Source organism: Lissotriton helveticus, chromosome 5_1 (genome assembly GCF_964261635.1).
Source record: "Lissotriton helveticus chromosome 5_1, aLisHel1.1, whole genome shotgun sequence".
NCBI classification, from domain to species: domain Eukaryota; kingdom Metazoa; phylum Chordata; class Amphibia; order Caudata; family Salamandridae; genus Lissotriton; species Lissotriton helveticus.
This window is the reverse complement of record NC_136065.1, coordinates 2,026,448,734-2,026,468,610: the sequence shown is the minus strand read 5'-3', so window position 1 is coordinate 2,026,468,610 and position 19,877 is coordinate 2,026,448,734. Positions and strand designations below refer to the sequence as shown.

Sequence of the window (19,877 nt, the reverse complement as noted above, 5' to 3'; positions counted from 1 at the left end):
GTGGTGTTGAAGGAAAGGGTGAAAAGATAGAGGGTAGATCTGCAGATAAGAGGCAAAATAAAGAAATCACTAGTATTCAAATCCTACTATACTATGAGCCTGACATAACCAGAGAGGCTATTATCCGAGCTCTTATATAATGAGTGCTGCCAATTTTTGACGGTGCACTACATGATGGCACCAAAGGGACAAGTGGATTTTGTACAGGACAAGTAGATTTATGAAGCAACCTGTCCTATGGACAAGTAGATGTTTTATTAAATTCCACACCCCTGCTGACATCTGCTTCTTCGTTTCGGACTCTAGGGTGATCTCCAATTTCTCCGATGCCTGGCTTTGCTTTTTTAGGTTTTAAGGGGGGGACGGGGAGGGGGGGGACTACTCTGGTCAACATATACAAACTCTCCTCTTTAGAAAGGAGATATTCATTTTGGTGAAAGTGTCGATATTTGTCACCCCTCTACTTCCTTCCACCTAAAACATACATTAATGCAAAACAAGTTATCAAGCAGGTGAAAGTATCAGCGTGTCGTAACACCATTCAAATGTTTTTGTATGTTGGCGCATCTCTCACATTTACATTCATGTGACTAACGGGGGAGGAGCAACATTGTCTTTTGCCTCTTTACCCGATTACGGTTTCCAGAAGTGCACACAGGATTCCTCCCACCTACAGATCTGACTGCCATGTCTCACCTCGAGTTTTAACTGTCAGTGGTACCCCACCCCATGTCTCTCCCCTCCGGCTGTGGGTGTCGGGGGAGCTGCATTGCTTCTAGCCTCCAGATCTGACTGTCATGGTTTCCTCATCTTCATTTCTGAGTATCTGGGGTGCCCCCATGTCGCTTACATCAGATTCGGACAATCAAGGGTGACCGATGTCTCTCACGTCCTTAGACTAACCCACAGCGCCTTCAACGGGCCAGCAGCTCTCCCACCACCTCCCAGCACCTTGAGACGCTTACAGGGGAGTAGTCGCACTTTAAAAGCCATTGATAGACTTATTGACCTCCATTTCGGACTGTCCAGGGGACCACCCTTGCTTCTTGCCTCTCTGCCCTCTTAATGTTTCCACAAATATAAGCAGGACTCCACTCACCTCCAGATCTGACTGTCACGTTTCCCTCATGTCTCTCACTTCCGGTTTTGATGGTCAGGGCTGCCCCAATATCTCTCACCTCTGGTTCTGACAGTCAGTGACGGGCTCCCTGATGTCTCTCACCTCCACTTCTGACTATTGGGGACCCTCTGTCCCCCCCCCCTTCTTTATTGCCTCTGTCCGCTCACTGTTTCCATAAATACAAGCAGGAGTCATCTCACCTCCAGTTCTATCAGGTGTACCCCCATATCTCGCCTCACCTCCAGCTCTGGCAGTCAGGGATGTCCCAAGTTTCATACCTCCAGTTCGGACCCACAATGCCCTAGTCTCTCTGAACGGATGCAGTTTCCAAGCACAGTCATGACTCCACTCACCTCCATATCTGTCACGGTCCTCATTTGTTCCGCTTCCCGTGTCTGCAGAATCTCCAGCTCCTTCTTCAGTCGCTCCAAGTGGTTGTGAAGTGTTTTCTGAAAAACAAATTCATACATTTTATAATATCCAGTAGCTGCCCTGCTTAATTACACAGAAGATTCATTCATGTTTATGTGCAGCCACTCCTCTCAAATAGACACCTTTGCTTTGTAAAAGGCCACAAATCGTGAAAGATGCAGATGTTTTTTGAACAAAGGCCAGGGGTGATGGAGGACGGCACCATGAAGTGAGAGTGCTAAACGACAGAAGACTCTTGTCAGAACCTCTATAAAGAAGCATCCATCTTATTGGAGCGCTGTACACCTCTGAATACAGATTGATGGACACAACATCCAATTAGACCCGTGAAATCTCTGCTTGTCAGTCAGGTTCTCATCATGAAATGAAATGAAATGAAAAATTACATTTGTATAGCGCATTACTACCCTGAGGCCTCGCAGCGCTTGATGATTAAATGGCTTAGCGCAGGCTCAGGGTAGATCAGCAGGATTTAGCAAACAAATGCGTTTTCAGGGCCTTTCTGAAAGACAGGAGGTCACTGTTTCCTCGGATGGTAAAAGGAAGGGCGTTCTAGAGTCTGGCCGCCGAGTGGGAAAAGGAGCGGCCGCCCCAGCGGGCTCTGTTAATTTTGAAGGAGGTAGCCAGCTGCAGGGTGCCAGAACGGAGGGAGCGAGCTGGAACATAGGGCGTAACCAAAGAGTGCAAAATCGCTGGGCCTACTCGATGAAAGGAATTGTGCAAAATGCACAAAGCCTTGAATTACACTCTGGCAGCCATTGGGAGCCAATGGAGATCTTTCAGTGCCTTCCTCGCCGACTGGACAGGTTAAACAGTAGGCGGGCCGCGCTATTTTGTGTGACCTGAAGCTTCTGCAACACCGAGGCCGGGGCTCCCAGATAGAGAGCGTTCCCGTAATCCAGGCGGGAGAGTATCAGGGCCTGGACCATGATCCTCCTCGCCTGGAAAGGGAGCAGGGGGAGCACCCGGCGGGAGCATCCTCATTAGTCCAAAGCAGGTGGCCGCAGTCTTGGTGGCCTGGACCGAGAAGTCAAGAGCGGTGTCGAGCCAGATCCCGAGGCTCTTTATCTGGGACCTCGGGGGGGGGGGGGGGAACGCCTAAACATGGTGGCCAGATGGATGCAAGAGCAGATGGAGGAGGATTGCCGAGAAGAATGATGTCGGTCTTCTCCCCGTTAAGTTTCAGACAGGAAGCTTGCATCCATCTGGCAACAGCCTCTAGACAGGGGCATAAGGTGTTGGATGATCCATCTGAGTGGTCTAGGGAGACCACCAGCTGTGTATCATCCGCGTAGGTGACAATACGCACACCAAAGGGATGGACTATCCTGTCCAGAGGTTCCATGTAGGCGTTAAAAAGGGTCGGGCTCAGGGAGGAGCCCTGAGGGACCCCGCACATGAGAGGATGTTTAGGAGAGGCTACCTCACCCTCAAAGACCTGAAAAAAAAAAATCGCTCGCTCACGAAGGAGGCAAGCCATTCCAGGGCCGCGCCCGACACGCCCATGCCAGCCAGTCGATGTAATAGCGTGGCATGGTTTACCATGTCGAACGCGGCGCTAAGGTCTAGTAAGATAATGGCCACCTTTCCTCCCTGATCCAGAACGGCTCTTGCTTCTTCCGTGACCGCCAACAACGCGGTTTCGGTACCGTGTTGAGGACGGAATCCTGTCTGGGAGGCACGCAACAGACCATTGGATTCCAAATAGTCTGTTAAGATGTTATTAACGTGCCTCTCCAGCAGTTTACTCAGCCAGGGGAGTAACGAAATGGGGCGGTAGTTGGACAAGTTATTCTGATCCAGGGAGGGCTTTTTGAGTAGTGCCCTCACCATGGCACATTTCCAGGAAGGTGGAACAGATTTGGAAACAATGGAAGTGTTTAGGGCTTCCAAAATGACAGGACGAATGACGTCCAGGGCCTTAACAAGGATCTGGGGGGGTGCCGGGTCGTTAGGCGACCCGGAAGTGACTTTAGAAATTAATCTGTCCAGACCACAGGCATCGAGAAGCGGAATTGTGTCCAACTTGCAGAGAGCCAGGGAGTCAGATAATTTGTGTGTAACAGAGCTGGCGTCGACCTTGGGATTACTAAAAGAAGAGTATATGGTCTGAATTTTCTTTGAAAAGAAAGCGGCCAACTCATTGCAGCTGTCGTGTGCACCTTCGGCAGTAGGACGCTCAGCAAGAGGTGAAATGAGAGACTTAGCTATCCTAAAGATTTCCCTGGGCGCATTGGCTGCTGCATTGATTTTCCCTTCATAGAAGAGAGCTTGCGCCCTCTTGATCTCTGATTTGTAAAGCTTCATTACGGCCCTATAATCCTCTTTCCTAGACTGAGAGTGGTCCTTCCTCCAGGCTCTCTCAAGTTTACGACACTCAAGTTTTAACGACCTGAGAGCAGGAGTATACCAAGGTGCGACTTTAGGTCTTCTTATAAATTTACACGGGCGTTTGGGAAGAACCTGGTCAAGGGTGCTAGAAATCCAATGATCAAATTTGTTAGAGGCAGAGGCAGGAGTCATAGCCTTCCTCGGGGGATCTTGGACGAGAACAGCTGTCCAATCAGTGAGGGGGAGTGAGGACCATTTCCTACCCAGATGCTTGGCGGGAACATGACAGGGAGAAGGGGAATTGGAGAACCAGGTGAAGGGTATTAAAAAATGGTCAGTCCAGGGTAGTGGCACAGGGGACTCTACATTAAGGTCAGTGTTGCTATATATGTGGTCAAGAAGATGTCCCTTCTTATGAGTCGCCTGATAGCCTCTCTGACAGAGGTCCATCGCTTGCAAGTTGACCCGCAGGTTGTTAGCCGACGTATCATGGGGGTCGTCCAGATGGAGGTTAAAATCCCCAAGCAATGTAAAATTAGGCGAGGTCAACACAGCGTTTGCGGTGAGGTCAGTGATCTGAGTAATGAAATTGTTAAGGGTGCCTGGTGGACGGTAAAGTAAAATACCAGAGAAAGTGGTAGTGGGGGAGAACTCCAACACGAAGTGTAAACTCTCGCAGGTCGGCGAGGGGGTTGGAGTAGCACGACACTTAAAACTATCCCTATATATAATGGCCAGGCCCCCGCCTCTCCCAGACTGGCGGTCCAGGCGTTTAAGGGTATAGCCTTGAGGTGTGACCCATGTTGTAGTCGGGTCATTGTCCATCTGGAGCCAGGTTTCTGTTAGAAATAGAGCATCAGGATTGAGCTCTTCAATCAACAGATACAGCTCAGTGAAATGTTTCGGTAGCGACCGACAATTAAGAAGATACAGTCTCCATTTCTGTCCAAGAGGAAGAGGGCAACTATATGGGCGAGAAGTGCTCCACATGCAGTACTTGCAATGATGATCAATATTAGTCGGGGAAAAGGAGTGACGGCAGGACAGACTGGTGGGGGGGTCGTAAGGTATGTAACAGCAGGGAGTAACAGCATCTCCAAAGGGACAGCCCCTCACCTTAGGGCACCACATGTTGTCGCTAGGTGCAATTGGACACCTAATTAGAAGCAGAACGACTTCTGGATATTACCATTAGGCTTTAACCTAAGGGCCCCCCTGTCCCTATAAGAGAAGCTGTCCGCTTAAATCCATCTCTGGACCCTTGATGATTCCCTACCACTCACCGTTACAATGCCAACAATGAGGGATCCTGAAGAAGGTGGATATAAGCTATAACTTCCACTGAAACGTTCGCCGACCGGATGGTGTGATATCCCAGTTGGCAACCCAATCATGGAGGGTTGAAAAATCATCTTTGGGATCCCGGGGGAGTGTGTGTAAGTGATATGATAGCTCAGGATGCAAGGGTGGTATTATTATGGGGATATACATAGGTCTCCGAGCACATGTAAATTGAAATAAAGACTTTAGTTTCAGAAACAATATGACATGTACTGGAATTGTATAAATTGTATTCTTTGCACTTCGAAAATCTTTTGGTACATTTTGTTTTCTATAGATAAAAAGTCTCTTAAAATAAGAAACAAAAGAATAAAATTAAGTAAAAATAAAAACAAATGTAATGAGTTTGTATAGCAAATGGTGGCCCATAAAGCTGACGGTAGCCTACAGTAAAGAGAGATAGGTCAGGTGGGAATCTTTGAAGTGTTGCTTTGTTGTTTTTCCCCTTGCTCCCAGACCTACAAGTTGTTCTTAGGGGGATACCATTTCTTATTTATTTATGCACCATTTAGGCCAGGCTCTTCCACTTCCGAGCTGTCTTACCTTCAAACAAGAATGAGGAGTATGCCCAGGAGACAGAACACGGTCTTCTTGGTATTCGGAAAAAAGAGCACAGGAAAGGAAAGTGTCCTCTCACAAGAAGACACCTCACTCACCAAATTAGTTGGTGACATGCTTCATCATTGGGGTCCCACCCGAATAGCCGAATGCTATCCGGGTGTGCTACGACACCAGATTACAGTGAAGCTGGTTATTTTGTTGTGAAAGTGAGTGAAATAGGTGTTAATTAAAAATTGGCCAAATTTAACCCACTAGAAAAAAAAATTCTGGGGCAACTGGACAATATTAAAAGAGTTAAGATGCCGTACTTGGTTAAATTGACCTTCGGTATCTTCCAGTGAACAAAAAGTGCAAAAAAAAAAAAAAGAGTGCAGTAAAAACGGTCTACATGTTTCAACCATCAGTTATTACCAGGTTGTCATCAGGACCAGTGGACGTGATTCGAGAGGTATACACACGCTAAGGTGTACCCTGACCTTGGTCACTGTAGCCTAACCATGTACCCACGGTTGGGTATCCTTTCGTCCCATTTGTTGAAAGGAAAAGATCTGTGAAGACAAACACAAAATCACAGACAAACATTTCAAGTCGCTACAATGCGTTTTCTTATGGGATAAGTGCTCTTACAGTTCCCAATACATATTGTGCATAGCGTGAGATTACCAAACATCTCAGAATGTGCCTCCTCGACTTTGAGGCAGTGGACTGTAGTACTCACTCACACATTTCAGTGACAGATTTGGCCACTAGGACATAGAACATACCCAAAAATCATAATCATTGGAGTGGGTGTCTGCGCACTCCATGTGAAGTAAGGAGGAGTGCAAGTGCACTGGTGCAAATATTGGGCCCACAGAGATTTCATCGAGGCCCATGGTTAAGTAAACTTCACATCCATCACTCATTTATGGTGGGTATTACACACACTCATTCAATTTTGTGACAAAAGGATTCCCAACCGCGAGTACATGGTTAGGCTACAGTGACCAAGGGCAGGGTACACTTTAGCGTGTGTATACCTCCCGGGTAACGTCCACTGGTCCTGACGAAAACCTGTAATAACTGATGGTTGAAACATTTAGACCATTTTTACTGCACTCTTTTTTGCACTTTTTGTTCACTGGAATACACCGAAGGTCAATTTAACCAAGTACAGCATTTTAACAAGTCTTTTAATATTGTCCAGTTGCCCCACAAAACATGTTTTTAGTGGGTTAAATCTGGCCAATTTTTAATGAACACCTTTTTCACTAATTTTCACAACAAAATAACCAGCTCCACTGTAATCAGGTGTCGTAGCACACCCGGATAGCATTCGGCTATTCGGGTGGGACCCCAATGATGAAGCATGTCACCAACTAGGTTGGTGAGTGAGGGGTCTTCTTGAGAAAGGACACTTCTCGCTTCATGTGCTCTTTTTTCCCCGAATACCACGAAGTCAGGGTTCTGTCTCCTGGGCATACTCTTCATTCTTGTTTGTATCCCCTTCAAAACTGTGAAAATCCCTTTCTCTCTTTTGTGTTTTGAAAAACGGTCTTACCTTCAGCCAGAGGTTAAAGTTCATTAACCTTTTATAAGCACTTTGGGCTCTGCTATTGTAGACCCATTTTTTATAATGAAGCAGCAAAATCACAAGCCCCAGAATCCAAACCACTTCTGACAAATAAACCAGGAATGGCTGAAGCCAATCTTTATGATATATGGCCAGCAGTGATCTTGCCACATAGTTTCAGGAAATTAGTCTTGACCCTGCTTCCCCGGGGAAGAGTCCAGCCCAAACTGACTGGACAGGTCCTCCCCGGACTCAAAACAAGCATCCTGGGACCGGTTTCGGGGTAACACCCATCATCAGCCAGGGTATAAAAGGACCATGTTCCTTCTGTTCCGGGTGCTACTTCATACATTACCGAAGGGTGTTTTGTGAATGTAGTTTCACCTCATGAGGTGAAATAAAAGCTTTGTTTTGTATTACAGTTTCCGTGCCAACTTCTATCCTATTGGTCTGAGAACTTTATGCAGAGAAGGGCGAACCCCTAGCACTGGTAGGGCTTTCTGAGGCTTACCACCACAATTTGGCGCCCAACCAGTGGGGCTCATCGGCGACTCGGATGCCTGAAGGAGTGGTCGGAACGAAGGATTGGAATCTCACTACGGACGATCATTGCCCGAGGAGACGCGCGTCTTGGCAAACCACAGCGTTTTTTCTCTCTTTCTGATCGGACCATCCAGGTGGTGCTGGTCCTCAACGGAGATCTCTTTTGTTGTTTCGCCGTGCAGTGACCATTTGGTCAATTTGAGAACTTGGAAGTTGGAATCTGGACACCAAGTGATTGGTAAGCGTTGTTTGATGCAACACTTGCTGCTGGTTTGATGCCTGGGATTGGTAAGGTTGTTTCTGCGGTGCTTGCTGTGGCTGTGGAATGTGATTTGTAGGGGCAACTTTGGATTTGTAAGTGATTGATATATGAATTGCAATTTATATAGGCAGGTAATGAGGAGAATTTTCTCGGTTTTGAATTGATTTGAACGGCGCAACCTACAAAGTGTACCTTAAGTGCTACTTTGCGTATAATACTGCATATTCTGCACTATTTTTGGCATGCCTGTTTCTAGCACACTTCGTAGGATGTGTTGCTTTTGTAGTGCTACCAGTTTGAGACTCGAAGAACAACCGGCCCCCCCGGAGGGGATGCCTAATAGGGACATGTATATTAAGTATGGTATTTCTTCTATAATGTACAGCACGTTGTGGAGTAAATACACTCGTAAGGATCCTGAGTTGCATTGGCCTATGCATGGGTCATTTGATTTACGAAAGATTCAGTATGTGGAACAATGTATGTTTACGAGAAAGACTAGGCAAGATATGTTTGACTGTGTACGAATATGGGAGAAAGAAGTCTGAACAAATGAAGCATGAACAAGCCTTGATTGAAAGAAAAAAAAAAAAAAGAAAGCGAAAGAACATTCATGAGAAAGCATTAGAGTTGGAAAATAAATAAAAGAGAGGGGATAGGGAGCGCCATTTACAGGTAACTGCCAATACGCTGTTCGGCGGCCCCTTTGTCCTATCCTAAATAAACCGCAAGATGACTTCTTATTGTTAGATCGTTCTCCGCCTCCGTATATTTTTCCTTCTGCTCCTAATGAGTCAGATAAGGACTCGTTTGAGATAGCACGGGAAACTCGTTCCATGTTGTCCGCTGAGCATGCGTCTGAAGTTAGATCTGCTGCTCGTAAAGCCGTTCGTAATACTGCCCCTGCTTCTGAACTTATAGATAACATAAAAGGTTGACAGGAAAGGGAGCAAATATATTTTACTGATTTATTTGCCACAGAGGTCCTTGAGAAGTTTAGGTAACATTCGGATGAGTTGGAGACCGATGATGTATCATAAGCCTGTAAGCAAATGCGCGATTGTCTTTTGTTTTCTCCCAGGTGGCTGACTCACTCAGACGTTTGGTTAAACTACGTGCTGAGGCAGTCCTTTGCGAGAGGAGAAAAAGGCAGCAGAAGCAGCTGCACAAACATCTCAGACCGGAGTGACACAAGCTTCATGCAAAACCTATGCGGGAAGCCGTACCTTTGTATGTTCCTCCTAGAGGCGAGGGAACAAGTGACAATAAGAATTCTACCAATGTGAAGGGTTATTTTGTTCATAATTGGGTTTACACTCACTCCTTGGAATAGAGCGGATGTCATGGCACTTAAAAATGCATTACCTGATCCGCATAAAAAGCTGCTGGATGTTTCCGTGGAAGTTGAGGGTGCTATTAGCTCCTGTACTATGACTCTGCCTGATATTGACTTTTTTTCGAATTAATATTACCCCCTGGTATGTGGAGAACTATTCATAAAATTGACGATCGTGCGAATTTTGGGGCATTATGGAAAGATTTAGAACTAATAGATGCAGAGAGGGAACCCGCACAGAAACCATATTGGTTAATTTTAGATCATCCCGCTGCTATATTAATTAAGTTAAAGACGATTATTCCCCCTAAAAAGATAGATTGTACTGTTTTAGCATCTTGCACGCAAAAATCAGATGAATCGATTTCTGACTTCTTTACACGTTTTGAGGAGGCATTTCACGATTTTAGTGGCCAGTCATTGACAGATGACACAGGCAGGCATCTGTTCGTCAATAAATATGTTGCAAACTTGTTGCCAGGAATAGCTAGTCGCCTAAAGGCCAGTGAGAGTTCATGGACTACCTCTTCTCTGGTTTCTCTTTGGACTATGGCTCAGTATTATAAACAACAGGAGTTAGAAGCGAAGGGCAGTGAGGATAAAAAGACTAAAGAGTTGAAAACGAAGGTTATGTTGGCTCAGGTTTATGGTCCGCCTTCTAGAAGTAGTGATAGAGGTGGACGTGGATCTTATGGTTCGTCTTTTCCTTCTTCTACTCGTTCGAATTTGTCTGTTGACCAGTGTGCGTACTGTTGAAAATTTGGACATTGGGCTTCGGATTGTCCGGTACTACGTGCTCAGCAGTATCCACGTGGACGTGGATAAATGAGAAATCATTCAGGATATTCAGGGCCTAGAGGGAGGACGGATGATCGTGCTAGGTTTGATGCGAAAACACGTGGACAGGATGGGTTTAACAGTTTTGATAGACGGAATCAATATCAAATGTCAGATTATGTGCCGTCTGATTTGAAAGATTCTGCTTATGCATAGGATTGCCTAGGATGGGGAAAGGAATCAGTTGAAGTTCCAGTATATCAGAAGGGTCCCTATGTTACAGCACATGTTTTGGGTTCAACTGATCAGTTTCTGTTTGATACAGGAGCTACTCGTAGCGCCTTATCTAAACACAGGCTCTCCTGTCTGGCTTAACTATTACATCAATAGGTTTCGATGGCACACCTTCCCTTAGCCCACTGTCGCAACCACTTGCATTTCATGTTGACAAATTTACTGTTCCATGTCCATTTTTGCTTTCTCCGAGCACACCAGACAATATTGTGGGTCTTGATATGCTCAAACATTTCAGAGCTACGATACGATGTTCTCCAGAAGTGGTTCGTGTGATTTTAAATGACAACTACACAGTGATTGAGAGATCTTGTCTTCTTAAAGAGGATATTGCATTCGCTTCACTCCCTAGTACTTTGTGGGCTACTTCAGACACCGATGTAGGGCAAATGGTCATTCCACCAGTACATATTAGTGTCAAGGAGGGCGCTTCATTGCCACGATTGCCTCAATACAAAAGTTCTCAAGAAGGCAAAGAAGCACTTATATGCATTGTCCATGATTTGATTAAGGTGGGGGTTGTAGAAGACGTTTCTTATAATGTTTGCAACAGTCCAATTCTTCCCATTTTGAAAAAGACATTGACACTAGGATTTACAGATTTGTCATTGATTTGAGAGAAGTTAACAAGATTGTAGTACCGGAATACCCTGTGGTTTCTGACATAACGACACTTCCTACCTTAGTTCCTCCAACAGCAACTACTTTTTCTGTAATCGACCTGAAGAATGCTTTCTTCTCGATTCCTATTAATCCTGATAGCCGATATTTGTCCGGCTTCACTTTGAATAATCGATTGTACAGATTTTGTAGAATTCCTCAAGGGTACACAAAGTCCTAGCATTTACAGTCAAGCATTGAAAAGACAACTTGATTCTTTCGCTTTGTCTGAAGGAGTGTCTCTCATACAATATGTCGAGGACATCTTGTTGGCAGCCGATATGCCTGAACAGTGTGAAAAATGTACCTTGTCTTTACTTTCCTTTTTCTGTACACACCATCATAAAGTGTCACAGAAGAAATTGCAATATCGTAGACCGAAGGTTACCTACTTAGGTCACCTTCTGTCTAAGGAGGGACGTGCACTTACACCAGATCACATTCAAGCAATTTTAGACACACCAGTACCTTCTACTCAGAAAGAAGTCTGTGCATTCATTGGTCATGAGAAAGATGGATGTGCATTGTCAGTTTTAGTTCAGACACATGGTGACAAGCAGCGTCCCTGTGCATATTTTTCAGCGGTCCTTGATCATTTTGCTTGTGCGTTGCCTGGGTATTTCCGTTCAGTTGCAGCAACAGCTAGGTCCATACGTTGGAGTGAAGGGATAGTTTTGTCACAAACTGTTGCTGCTAGTACCCCATGCGGGCGATGCCCTTTTGAATCAGACCAAAACACCACACTTAACTAGTGCTCGCTTGACAGGATACGAGTTGGCACTCTTGGCCCCTCACATTACTTTAAAGAGGTGTGCGACTCTGAACCCAACTACTTTGTTACCATATCCAACGACTCAGTCTCACGATTGTATATTCCTTACTGAGGAACAGACAAAGGGTCGCGTTGACTTGCAAGATACGCCCCTTTCCGATATAGATTGGGAACTGTGGGTTGATGGGTCCTGTTTGAAGTTACCAGATGGCACGACTTCAGCTGCATATGCAATTACGACACTTCAGACGGTAGGGGAGACAGCTCGTATACCACAGCAGTCGGCTCAAGCAGGTGAGCTAATAATATTGATACGAGCGTGTGAACTTAGCACTGACTTGCGTGTGAATATCTATACAGATAGCGGCTATGCTTCTGGAGTGGTCCATGATTTTGGCCTACTTTGGAAGGAAAGAGGCTTTCTTACGTCCCACGGGATGCAGATAATGCACAGAGAACTAGCGCATAACCTTTTGACTGCACTGACATATCCAAAGAAAATAGCTATTGTGAAGTGTAGCGCACATAAGAGTGACTCACAAGATATAACAAGGCAATGCCTTTGCAAATCGCGTAGCTCATGAAACTGCAAAGCACTACTTCTATGTACGTAGTAAACTCACAAGCTGAGCGGGTGCATGATGCTAGACAAGAAGTATTAGACATACAGAGATCTGCCTCTGTGGAAGAGCTTGAGCAATGGTCTAGAGCGAATGTTTGACGATGAGGGCTGTTGGCGAAGCAAAGAGATGGATAAGTGGAGACTGCCTATAGCCTATTTACAGCCTATGGTTCAGATGACACATGGGCTGGCACATGTTGGAGCTCTAGCGATAACGAAATTGCGTACGCAAGTTTGGGAGCATACAGTGTCATATAGCTCCTGTATATCCTTATATCGTGTTAAGTTAGCATAGGTACATTTGAGGTTTAAACGCCATTTTTCTTTCTTGCAACTTCTGCACACGACACTTAATTGTTGACTTAGCTTTCAACCTAGTAGTTTGCCGTGGTGTATGTGAGAATAATATGTTATTGCTCTGATATCAGCTTTGCTTAATAAACTATGTCTGCACGAAGAGTGCTGAAGTTTCAGGAACAACACGATATGGAATTGTTATGAGGTCTGATCTCCACGCCTTCATAGTCATAACACAAGTGCAGCCTTTGCCAACTCTGGCTTCAGGCGGGATTTGATATTGCTTTGCACGAGGCACATAGAACACACTTGATGCGGTGCACATGCAGAGAGAGCTGGTGTATGCTGATGTTATTCCTTCATGCTAGGACACTAAGGTATGGGCCCGCCCTGAAACAACCCAAAGAGACCTTCTTAGCTAATAATATAATATATGTGTTAGGGAGGGTGAGATATAAGTGTTGTTAACTCTTATTCATTACAGTATGTTAACATGCTGTCACCATTCGCTTTTTATGTCTTAGTAACTCTGCTGATAATTTTGCTACTGATAAGTATACTTGTATTATCTAAGATACTGCGCCTGAGAAGACGGCATTAGTAAATAAACATTTCAAATGCACATGTGTCTTCTTTACTCCATGTTCTGGTTTGTAATGATAATATAACGAAAGAGTGTTCATGAGTCCCACGTACCCTGAGGTACTGTAAGTTCATGTTCTGGTTTGTCTAAACATTGGGAGTTTGATATGTCCAATGAGACACTGTAGCTAGCTCGGTAAGGGGTGAGTTGGTTGCTAAGGTGAGTTTTGGGACACCCTAATTTGCCGAGGTTCCACTCCTCTGTGCACAGTTCTGTGTGAGAACAGAAACCCTGCGACATGGCGCCCAACGTTTTCGGTGGTCTTATATCATGACACTCGAGTAGTTTATCGTTCATACCTTAACCCCTTCACCTCCGTTTCCGGAAAGCGGGGTGTCGGTGAAACCTACCTATTTTTTGAGATAGGTATTATTCAAGCTTGATTCTTTCTTAAACGGTTTCTTTGAATTACTACCCAGTTGTGCTACAAAGTATTCTTTGTGTTTTCTTGTTTCCAGTGTTGTCATGGCGGCGGTGGCCATTGCGCAGCATAGTCGCGTAGCGGTACGCAACCATCTTCAGACGTACCAGGTCCCGGTGGATGGGATGGCTGTGATTTTCGTGGTATGTGCAGATCCGGCGTTCCCTTACGAGTTGTTTTACTCTTGGGTTACGTTTCCGGCTGTGGACGCTAATTCTGGTTTGTTCCACTCCTACACCGCCTCGGCTGTCCCGGCTGAGTATACACCGTACAGGGCATTGGAAATACCTATTGATCATTGGCAGCATCGAGTTTGGTTTGATGGCGCCCTCCCCCACTCTTTGTCCGCTGCGAGGTTAGGTCCTCTCTCAATTCCAGGTACAAATTGGCCTGCGTTGGGTGGCTTTACCCCGCACGCAAATCACGGCGCTTGTACCCTGCAGGAAATTCGTAGGCTGCATGTTGTTTCCATTTCCGTGATTCGTGCATTAGTGCAATACATCGGTCGCCACCTGCCTGGTGGTCCCCAGGGGGGTGCGGCCGTTACCATGGATCGAGGCGGAATGCGTCTCAATCCAGTGATGGTTAATTCGGTTTTTGGTGCTCGTCCAGTTTACAACGATGACTTCCCATTCTGGCTAGCAGAGAAGTTTGATCAACTGGAGGCGGTTTTTCCGAATTCTACTCCTGCTGATAAGCATAGAATGTTGACGATTACTTTACCGAAGGATTTAACTCCTGAACTTGTTGACTGTGAAAGCTGGGGGAAAACATTTGCGGCAGTTTATACAAGGTGCTTCGGCACCCCGTCTATGACTGCCCTGCCTGACATCATTAGACGTGTTCAGAATGATCACGGTCCAGAGGCAGCGGTTGAATTGGGTATGCGCCTGTGTGGTTCTTTTGAGATTGTATGTGATCTCATTCTCTCCAATGTTAAAGGAGATGCAGTTAACTTTCAGGTGTCGAATGCTTTGGCTGCTCTGCCCGATGCCGACAAACCCCGTCAGTTGGCAAAAATTGTAGTGGCCGCTTATAAGACAATTGGCCGCACAAGTAGAGGTCTGAAATATTTTGCAGTAAAGGAGAAAAAACAACCTCAGGGACAATCTGCAGTTGCAGATGTCCCGCCCAAGTCCAAAAAACAGAATTGGCCTAAAAAACAGACACAGGGGAAGCAATATAAGCAGACTCAGGATTCTTTTCCTGCGCTTCAGGCTCCTGCGCCGACAGAGAAAGTATATGATTTGCGCGATCGCGCGATGATTAAATCACCTGATCGTTTTCAGGGTTCTGATCAACGCTCTCCTCGTTCCTTACAGGAAACATCGGCCCCGAAGACCGGTGGAGGAGGGGGTGGACGTGGACGTGGTGGCCAACAGGGACGTGGTCAGTCCCGCCAAGCTGACGGCGCAGTGAAGCAGGAGGATTCTACGCCTAAAAGACCGCAGTTTGCGAAAAAGAAAGTCGCAGCCTTAACAGCGCATCGATATGCCACAGATAGTGAGAACGCGGCTTCGGAATCTGACGTGGGCTCTGACCTTGCTGGACAGCGCGGCGGAGATAACCATAGTCAGAGAGGCGCTGCGTCCACTACTGAGGGTGACAGCGACTGAAGTGTTCGTTGTAATTGAAACAGCCGATACAAGACTGGCTCCCCCTGAAAGACTTTTTGAAATTGTCCTGTTGATTGAAGGTGACATACAGCGTACTGTCAGAGGGGTATTTTGGGAGAACCTTTCGTCTACGTACGACATTTTGCTTTCTGAGGCTGACTGGCCCCCACCTTTTGTGCTCGCAGCGCCGCGAGGGGAGGAGGTAATCCTTCCCAGTTTCACGCACACTGTCTCGACTGAGCATGCGCAGCATTTTGCAGAAGAGTGGGCTCGGGCTCTTGCACCGGCTCTGTACCGCAACCAATGTGGTTGGGATAAATTGTCTCCTTCCCACGAAATTCCTTTGCGGTCTGAGCCTCAGCCTCAGCCTCAATATCCCGTACGGCGTGAAGCTAAAGCTGCCGTCGCAGAAATCCTTGAACAATTGGAATATCAGGGAGTTATTGAAACGTGTGTGTCACCGATGAATAATCCCCTTTTTACTGTGACCAAACCTGACGGATCATATCGTTTGGTATTGGATTACCGTCATTTGAACTCGCATTGCCGTAACTGTGCAGTACAGAATACTCACGGCTCTGCGCTAGTGGATAGTCTAGTGCGTAAGCGTTTCAAGACAACGCTTGACATATCTAACGGTTTTTATGCACACAGACTGGATAGCTTCAGCTCCCAATGGACAAGTTTTACGTCCGCTGGTGTGCAAAAAAGCTTCCGGCGACTTCCAATGGGCTACAAAAATAGTCCTGGAGTCTTCACCTCAAGAATAGTCACTATATTGGAGAGTATCGATCCAGATGCATGTTCTTATGTGGATGACATTTATCTCACAGGCGACGAAATTTGGATGCATCTGTGTCGGGTGAATTCAATAATTTGTAACTTTGCTGATATGGGTTACAAGTTTAATTTTGCAAAATCGCACATTGCAGAACACACAGTGTTGTTCCTCGGCTATGAGATGAACAATGAAGGTCGAGGATTGGCTCCCCACTTCCTGGAGAAATGCGCACAGTTGCGCGCTCCTACAACACTGAAGAAATTACAGTCTTTACTGGGCTTCTTGAATTTCGGCAGAACTTATGTTCCGGAATATGCCCAGCGTATCAAGCCTTTGTATGCTTTGATACAACCAACTTTTTCAAAATCATGCTGGCTGCCTGAGCATTCGGCCATTTTGCAATCTTTGCAGGCCGATCTGCTCGCTTCTAAATACTTACTGACTCGTGATAACCACACCAACCTGGTAATAAGAATAATTCCTGGGACAGTGGGTTTCACGTACCTCACTTTTAATGAAGGAGACACAGTGCCTATTGCTTACAAGTCACACTTGTACACTTCGGCTGAATTGCGATTTCCCACTGTGGAAAAGGTTTTAACTGCTGTACAGATGGCGATTCTTAAAGAACGAGCTCTGTCACAGGGGAAGCGCATGTTAGTGGTAACACCCTGTCCTCATTTGGAGGCAGTCACGAAAGCCAGTGTACCAAATTCGAAGGCTTTGCACCCACGGTGGATTCAATGGGCAGCGTCATTGACGTCCACGGATGTCACGTTTATTTTTGACGCCTCTTTACGGTCGCAAGAGTACTTGCAGTATGAGTTCGTTCATCCTGCTCCTCTGGCTATGCGACCTTTGGAGGACTTCCATTGCATCATTTACACTGATGGGTCGGCGCAGGTTGCGCATGGCTCTAAACATGCCTACGTTTCCGCATGCGCTATTGTGGTTGGTGCTATGTTGAACGATGAATTCATTTCCAGGGAGGTACACACGTTGCCCCTGGGCGATTGCACTGCACAATTAGCTGAGCTTTGTGCTCTTTTACTAGCGTTGGAGTACGCAGATCCAAGTGTTACTACTCTGATTGTAAGTGATTCTTTCTACTGTGTCCAGTCTTACAATGAGAACTTGTTCTTTTGGATTCAAAATGAATTTCATGATTCCAAAGGTAGCACAATAAAACATAAAATGATCTGGGTTCGAGTGGCAGAGCTTAAGGCTATGTTGCCACTCGTTTATGTGATTCATACTCTCGGTCATCAGCGCGTAGGAGTTCACGCTGTTGGCAACTCGTTTGCTGATGAAGCAGCGAAATCAGCAGTATCTACATACTTAGTTGCAGCGGTTACTAGGTCAAAAACCAAGATTGATAGCGACATCTTGGCAGCAGTTGCTGCCTCTGAGAAGGGAAGTAAGCATCCTGCGGGATTCCCTTCGAAGTACAAATACCACTTAAGTCCCGAAAAGGTTCCTTTTGTGACAATTCCTGACGTTGGGGAACGGCTGATTCCCAACTCGGATCGCAGAGCAGACTTGATTACAGCGGCACATGAAGGTGTGGCGTCTGCGCATGCGGGCGTCTCGGCCACTGTAACTCAATTACAACAACGTTTCTGGTGGCGGGGACTGTACAAACAGACGTGTGATTATGTCCTTCTTTGTGACATATGCCAGCAGATTAAACCTTCAACTGCTACGCGTCCGCCACAGACTCAGTTGTACATTTCTAATAAACCACTAGGTTGTGTTTATTTGGATCACTGCGGTCCTTTTTCATCTGATACTGCGTATAAGTACATCTTAGTAGCAGTTGACTCATGCACACGCTTTGTGTGGGTATGGCCACATCGCAGCGCTGATTCACGGACTGTCATTAGAGATTTGCGTATCTTTATAGGGATTTTTGCCTGTGGTACCTTCCATTCGGATCAGGGTCCGGCTTTCGCCTCTAAGGCGTATAAGGATGCCATGACTTCGTTGGGGGTCCAAGTCAAGTTTTCGTCTCCCTACAGACCTGAGGGTAACAGTGTAGTTGAGCGAATGAACCGTGATTTAAAGCAATCTTTGACAGCCCGAGTTATAGGCACTGGCAGAAACTGGCTGGCTCACCTCTATGGCGTGCAGCGTGCTCTTAATAATCTCCCTAGAAGGTCTCTGGGTGGGCGGACCCCATACGAAATGCTCTTTGGCATCAAGATGTACGTCCCTGACCTTGACGGTCTAGACTATGTGGTTCGCGCCACTTCCTTTGACGCAGATGAACATTGCAATGTTTTACAGAATCTACAAAAGACCAGAGACAGTCTTGCAAAGGAACATTTGCCCTCCACGTCAGATGATGCGTTGCAGATCCCGGTAGTTGGCTGGCTACCCCAAGTTGGAGAACTGGTTCGGGAGAAGATCGATAACAAGAAAGAATTTGGTCCTTCCTATCGAGCTCCGGTTCCAGTCCTTGGAGTGAAAGGCACAAGAACTGTCATTTTACCACCACTTCCTGGACGTAAGGAAAACAGGTTTATTTCAATTGACAATGTCAAGATACACAGAGTGGCCGATTCTTCTTAGCATGACACCGGCTGTTTCCTGTCCTTCCATTGTGAGGAATTCAGTTATGCCCACTGCTTCTAATATTGAACCTGAAGTGGCCATCGAATTACCTGCTGTTTCCAGTCCGTTATTAAATAATTTACCCGGAACTAACATTGATGAGATAGACTATACCTACCCCACTGATTTGTCCATGCCTGACCTGCAAGCTCGTTTAGCCACGGAATCCAGATTTTCATTTGACTCTGCTTCCCTTGCCTCGAAGAGACCCTCTCGAATTGCAGTTTATGCTAGCCTGTGTAAAAAACATTTTTTGATACCCCCTTGGACTTACATTTGGCTGGTCCTTTTTTCAGTTTACCTTTTTATGTCAATTGGTTTTGTGTTTTATTTTTTTCGAATTATGAATGGACACTATGTCGAGGAGAGAACTTGCATTACTCATTTAAATGGAACTTTGGCCCCACTTTCCTCTTCACATTCTACACACAGATTAAAAAGAGACTTGACTTTGGTTAACATCACAGCATGGCCTGTCCTTGATGGAATCGTGTGGGATGCAGTTCGGTTTCAGATTCATGGCCCAACGGAAGTCGTTAATGTCCCTAATGTACTTAGGAGTGAATATGGGGGATGTGGTGAAACAAAACATTCGTTCTGATGACTGGGATGTCAAAGCTGTAGAAAGTTTATTTTCTGATTTGCAATACTATGCTGCATTTGATGCTGAGGATTTATATTTAGAATCTGCTAATTATGGTGAATTATTCTGTTACCAACATTATGGCAATCACTTCTTACACAAAACATCATCCAGAAGGGATGCTGTTAACTTTACTCAGTGGGAACATTGCCCAGCGCCTCATCAGGGGAGTTCTGAAACATTTCTGAGAAAGTATACTTACTTCACTGACTTTAATCAGTCCAATCCCGAGTCCTTTTATTTTAAGTTTCGAAAAATGC

General features: G+C 45.8%; 1 protein-coding gene across 2 annotated transcripts in view; it reads right to left on the bottom strand.

Annotated features, from left to right (window-relative positions):
- LOC144756201 (E3 ubiquitin-protein ligase TRIM39-like) overlaps positions 1-19,877 on the bottom strand; it is a 319,451-nt gene that overhangs the window by 279,285 nt on the left and 20,289 nt on the right. For both annotated transcript variants that reach the window (XM_078645807.1, XM_078645808.1), the window contains exon 2: positions 1,474-1,569. In XM_078645807.1, the coding sequence (XP_078501933.1) occupies positions 1,474-1,569 (96 nt within the window). The remainder of the gene's footprint in view (positions 1-1,473; positions 1,570-19,877) is intronic.